The 6280-nt window shown below is 34.3% G+C and overlaps 1 protein-coding gene across 1 annotated transcript; it reads right to left on the bottom strand.

Annotated features, from left to right (window-relative positions):
- Positions 1-1004: 1004 nt before the first annotated feature.
- Positions 1005-5668, bottom strand: LPPGAMMA (Phosphatidic acid phosphatase (PAP2) family protein). Its single transcript, XM_028082309.2, has 2 exons — positions 4864-5668; positions 1005-1351 (listed from the first exon to the last, which is right to left on the bottom strand). The coding sequence occupies exon 1, from the start codon at positions 5536-5538 to the stop codon at positions 4867-4869; it is 672 nt and encodes a 223-aa protein (XP_027938110.1). The 5' UTR covers positions 5539-5668; the 3' UTR covers positions 1005-1351; positions 4864-4866.
- Positions 5669-6280: the final 612 nt, after the last annotated feature.

The raw sequence follows: 6280 nt of genomic DNA on the forward strand, positions 1-6280 counted from the left end.
TGAAATAATTTGTTTATTCTTTTAATTATTGTTGTGATTTATGTTTATTAATGTTTTCTGTCTCAAAATCAAGTAAAAGTAATGATTTTTATGTTGTAACAAGTTTGCAATGTGTTTAATCTGCATGCATATTAATCATGAGTCAAAGAGTTTTTAATTTTAATTGAGATTGTACTTTGATTAAAGATAAAAGCTTTAACAAGAATTAATCAAGAATTTACTTTGTTACTTGATAAGTAGAGGACAAAGGAATACATAATTAGATAATACTATTTAATTGAGATTGTATTTTGATTAATAGTGACAACACCAACAAATGAAAATTTACATTAATCAATTTAAAAATATAAGTGATGAGTCTTATTTTAAAAAAAGCATTAGAATTAACTTATTATTCAATGCATTGCTATTTGATTTAATTTAATTTGTTTACCATAGCTGCAAACCTAAAATTCATCTTTGTCATAAAGTATCAAGGACATTCATATTAACATATCATAACATTTGCATTTTAATCCTTTTAGATGCATTTTTATTGATCTTTAGACTTTATCTTTTGCATATTTTTATACATCTTATTCATATTCATTCATATTGCATTAGACTAGTTCTTTAGTTTTCTCTTTTATTATTTCTATACTCCTAATGTAGGGTTTCATAAAAATTAACTTGATATGGAAAATGATTTTAGATTAGTTTTACCCTTCTAATCTATTGGCTACTAGTTTAATAATATTGAAATTACTAGAGTTGAATACTGTTAACTTAATACATCCTATTAAATAGGAAGGAGAAAAAAAATAGAATCTCCTCAGCTAAACAAAATAATGGCTGGATCCTGCTTGCCATTTCGTGGCTTCGACTTGTTGCTGTTTTCGAAAAGGAAAGATGTGACACCCAAAACGTTTAAAGTAATTAAAACATAACCGACTAATATTCAAATCGAATCCAACACCCAAATTTAAGCCAAAAAATTCATCCAAAACAATAGAGATTGCACAATATTTCAGGGGCTAAACTAATGTTTAAAAATTTATCAATATTCTGAACAACCTTAGCTATATTTGTGTCAATTATCTTCTTTTCAAACTCATGTAAGTAAACAAGATAGAATATTCATTTCTCTATCTATAGGATCACGTCGATCTATTGTTTACACAGTTCTATTTAACAGACATCGTTGTATCATGTAATCGTGCTCTTCCGCTTTCTTCATCGATACCATTTATAGGAGTGACTGAGCCAATAGGCTTCTATAGTGGAGAGCTCCAGAGCAAAAAGCTATAATAATAATAATAATGCCATAAAGACCAATGAACACAAATCCTAAGAAAAATTCGGAGCCATGTGCCTGAGAAACAGAAAAACAACGTCAGTTAGAACAAAATATACATAAGCATATGTAAGACTTTATGGTTATGATTTGCAATATTTCCGCCATTTGCATGAACTCAATATGGTAAATTAAACTAAAATGACACCATGCACATCGCAATCACAATGCCTTCAAATGAATGAATTAATGACAATAATTGTTGAGGAGACAACAAATCCCAAAGAAAAGTGGCCAGTTATGCTAACACTGAAAGGGAGATACAGTTTTGTAATCTTATAGCTATTGCAGCTGTCAGGATGGATTATTACAACAGATATATAAAGACCAGCAAGTAAAAACATATAATTGACACCTTAGTGGATGGCTCCAATGAACAATGGAATTTTTACTAACGGACTTCTTAGGTTCTTCCAAACAATTTGTTATTATAAATTGTTTTTTCCTGAAATTTAATTTCTGTGGAATTAGTGACCCTTTAAAATTCCATCTAGAGTTCACCTATTAAGTTCTTCCCTTTTAAATTAAGTTCCATAAGAGATCAATAATCACTATACTAAAGTAGCAGGACCCAGCAGCATGCCGTCGTTCACCACCATCCCAACCCAACTGATCCACCAATGTCAGCATTAGTCATTGCATCACATAAACCAAATAATCTAGAAACGCCCAAATAAATACTTCACCACATCCTACTTATAAACATCAAGGTAGTCCCTTTACTTTCAAGTTTATAAGCAACATGATCATTGCAGACAGCACAGTTCAACAAATAATATATTTAATAATTCCAGATTTAAATGAAATATTTAGAGTTATAGGCCTCTTCAAATGTCAAATTTATTGTTGTTTGAATGCTTGTTTCCTCACATTAAAACCAGATTCAGATAACTCTCGAGATGTCAAGGAAAAATAGACAGACAAATGAAACACCTCATAAATATTCCATTACCCTGCAACTATTTATATGTGACAAAACTACAGCTTTTCAAAGCCTTCTTAAAATGAGAATACGGAAGAATTAATGAATGTAGATATAAATTGTGCAAGTATATTAACATCTTTCGTAGGGACAAAAACAAATTGTTCTGAATCAACCATCTTTTATTGTTTTAAAAAATTAAATAAAAATAAGCCTCTAATTATCCATGACAACAGAACGGAAAGGAAATAGACTTTAAAACCCAAAATATTACAAATAAAAAAGAAAATTGGGCTATTGACCAATTACACCAGAGATCAAGCTCCTTATTTTCGAATGAATTGAATATTAACAGAAGCCTGAGTGATATATTACCATGTTTTAACATGAATACCATCAAAATGATTCAGAATGAACAATATTCTGAATATACCTTTCCAGTCCCTTCGCCCCCTTTTTTTTTCCAGGTGTAACACTAGTCTAAGCTAAGAAACAATTACAAGCCATCAACAAAACTCCAAACCCTGAAAGATGTATAACTCCTCTATTCCCCACCTTAGTTATACCAGCAACCTATCATAGTTAAGAGGACCTGCGGCTGACTTCGAATAGTTCAGGCTAGTATTAGAAAAATGGACAATATCTACGGATCATGACTTGTCAGAATAGATTATAGAACTGGTGCAGGAAAAGCAGAAAAACAGATAGTAAAAGAAAACCTTCACTGGATATCGCTCTTCTCCCTGAATATGAATCAAATGTGATTCCAGAATCTAGGGGTTGTCCTCGTATTACAGAAATTTCAAATTTACATCTCAGTCCTACGAAATTTGAGAATCCTTTCCCTTCTTCCTAATCCCCACAAGAAGTCTAAAAGCTCGTCTATCATTTCCCTCTAGTTCACTAGCTAACTCAGTAACAGCTGATTCAAATACGCACAAACACTACAAAACAGTTACCAACTTTCATACCCGTATAGGCTACTTCACTAAAGTTTCCTTAATGGTTGAAAGGAAATGGAGGGGATGGGGTTAAAATCCCACATCGATCAATTTTAGCTTCTCTCCAGAATTGGGGAACTTGGAGGGGAGAGAAAGTATTGCACTAATTGAACTAAATTACCCTTAATTATTTGACTATTCCATGTACATGGTAGTAATTCGTTTATTTCCCCTCCCTTCAATGCCTTTCCCTTGTGAACAAGATAATGTGTCCCTTGCATTATAAATCCCTCAGTCTCCTCAATTGAACTAAAAATGCATTTGAGTACTACTAACTGTATCTTATATTTATTTTAAATTCAGTTTTAAACTTCTATACACACAAATCAGAACATCACAATACTTAAATCATTTACAGCTTTCTATCATGTCTACAATAACTTTTGTCAATTTTAAAACGAATAAATTCCCTCTCGCGTTTTAAGATTTATTTTTCACGTTACTAGTATATGTTGTATTTTATCCATGCATCTCAAATTTTAAAAATTTGATGCATCCCCATGTCCACTAGGTATCATATCTGTATCACCTGGTATCAAGTCTGTTAAGTTTCTAATTATGTTCTGAATTTTGGACCATGTATCAAACAAAACATAATTGAGAGCCACCACTTAAATTTCCTATTTTCCAGCCATGAAATTTGTCCATCCTAATTAAGAATGCCACACACAGGTATTTAACAAACTTCATATCACAAATATAAATAAGAAACATACTCAAATTATCATCGATGTAGTGAGTTTCAGGGAGTACCACTATATGCAGTAAAGGGGGTCTTGGTGTCCTAATCCTAATGGCAGCAATCAAAATAACGAATAACCTTGAGCTTCAGTTCACAATATCTGAAGCTCTCATTTAGACTGATTCAGTAGTATGTTAGTCTATGACGTACTTTGTTTTGCATGTGAACTTATAACCTTGGACAAACTTACCCACAAAGATTTTAGAAGAAAAAAATGAGTTTCTCCATAATTAAAATTAGCTTATGCAAGTTAAAATATAAAATTTAAAGAAATCATACAAGAGAACTTTAAATTAGGTTATACATAAGCTAATTTTATGTTCCGGAGAAAGTTTAATTCTTTTTCTTTCCAAGAAACCTAACGGAGTAGTTTGTCCAAACAATACACTTAACCAACTAGAGACAACAATTCACACACAAAATGAGCACCGAAACAAACAAAGTAAGCATACCAGCAACCACATTATCTACCATCACAAACAACTAAAAGTTTCCAACTAAAAGGTACACACTGCATAGCATTCGTTCACGAGATTAATCAACCAGTAAATACAAATCAAACAAAATGATGATCAAGAACATCATTTTAAAAAAATATATATATTTACAGCTTTCAGTAAAAATAACACTAATAACACCCACTTGATACTAACAAAAGGAGACATGATTTCATTTCAGTATGCCCGCACAATCATGTAATCAAACAAAATTTTTCAAGCCTCCACTTTGATCTTCAAGTGCAAAACAACAACTAGCTTTAACCCAACAAACTGTTCCAAACCAAATTCAAATCTCTCACAATTCTAAGAATTAGCATCACATTGAATAGCATACCCAAACGGTAATCACGAAGGTTTCAACATACCAATCAATCCGCCTTAGAATTAGACGCCAAGTTCCGTCTCTCAGCCCTGGCCATATCATACTCAAACTTTAAAACATTACTAATATGAGAAGTGTCCTTCACATAGAGCCTTCTCCCAAACGCGCTCTCTTCTATAAGAGGAAAGTAAGGGTACAAAACGGAGTTAACAACCCGGAACCAAACCGCCCCGAGAAAAACTCCAAGCGCGGTTCCGGCGAGAACCTGAGCAACAGTGTGGTAGCCGAGGTAGACGCGAGAGAACATGGTGAGGAGCGCGAGGGACCACGTGAGGAGGTGGAGGAAAGGGTTGTCGCGCACGTGCCAGAAGGTGAGACCTTTGAGGGAGAGAAGAGTGAGATAAGTGGCGAAGAAGAACATGTACTGGCAGTGGCTGGACGGCCAGCCGTGTGAGTCGCACATCTCAAGGAGTGCGCAGGTGGCGGGCCGTGCCTGCTGGACGGTGGTCTTGATGACTTCATTGATGAACTGCGACAAGATGAGGCCGAGCGCGAAGAACATGCCTTGGAGCTCGCGGCGGAAGAGGAAGTGGGAGACGAAGCCGCCGAAGGAGATGAAGACGGGGACGAGGGAAATCCACGCTAGGAAATGCCCTACGCGGTCGCCCTTCTGGTAGCGCACGTGCGTCAACGTCACGGCCTTCAGCGGCGGCGTCATGGTAGATCTGGAGCGGAACACTGAAAGATGGGTTTTTGGGTTTCGGTTTGGGTTTGGGTTTGGGTTTGGGTTTGGAGTAAAGGCGAGTGGTAAGGTAACGGAGAGAGGCTACTACCTACATTTACATATGGACTGTGTGAACAGGGAACTACTTTACACGCACAAAGTGTGTGAGTGTGTGTGCACTTGGGTCCATCTTTTATTTTCGTTTTATTAAAAGAAATAATAAATTATAGACACGTTTTAGATAATTGTATATTAATTTTAGATCTGAGACAAGTTTTAGGATTTTAACAAATTTTGGTACGTTAAACTAAGTTTTTATTAAATTTGTATGACGTATGTTTTAGTGTAGGGATTGAACGTTTACTTAAAGAATATAATCTACTTAAACAATATAATCCATTTAAACAATATAATTAGCAAACTTTTTAAACTTTTATTTATGTTGTTTGTTTGGTATTTATGTTCGTCAATAGATTGGGGATACTTGTTCCTCACTAATTTGACCTAATAAAAAAAACCTAAAATATGATAAATTATAATTTTTAGTTTTAATGGGTGATGGATGTGCGTGAATACAAGTAATATAATAATCGTTCCCGCCTCGTTAATAAGCAGGTATTAATTTACTTGTTATATATTACTCACATGTACCCGTTTAGTGCATTCGGTTACTACCGATAGCAATTTTATCCCAAGTATTTGTGAGAATGAATAACTTTCTCATCCCTACACAGAA

This window comes from Vigna unguiculata, chromosome 7, assembly GCF_037176805.1.
Source record: "Vigna unguiculata cultivar grain cowpea cultivar isolate G323 ecotype 2 chromosome 7, ASM3717680v1, whole genome shotgun sequence".
Classification (NCBI taxonomy): Eukaryota; Viridiplantae; Streptophyta; class Magnoliopsida; order Fabales; family Fabaceae; genus Vigna; species Vigna unguiculata.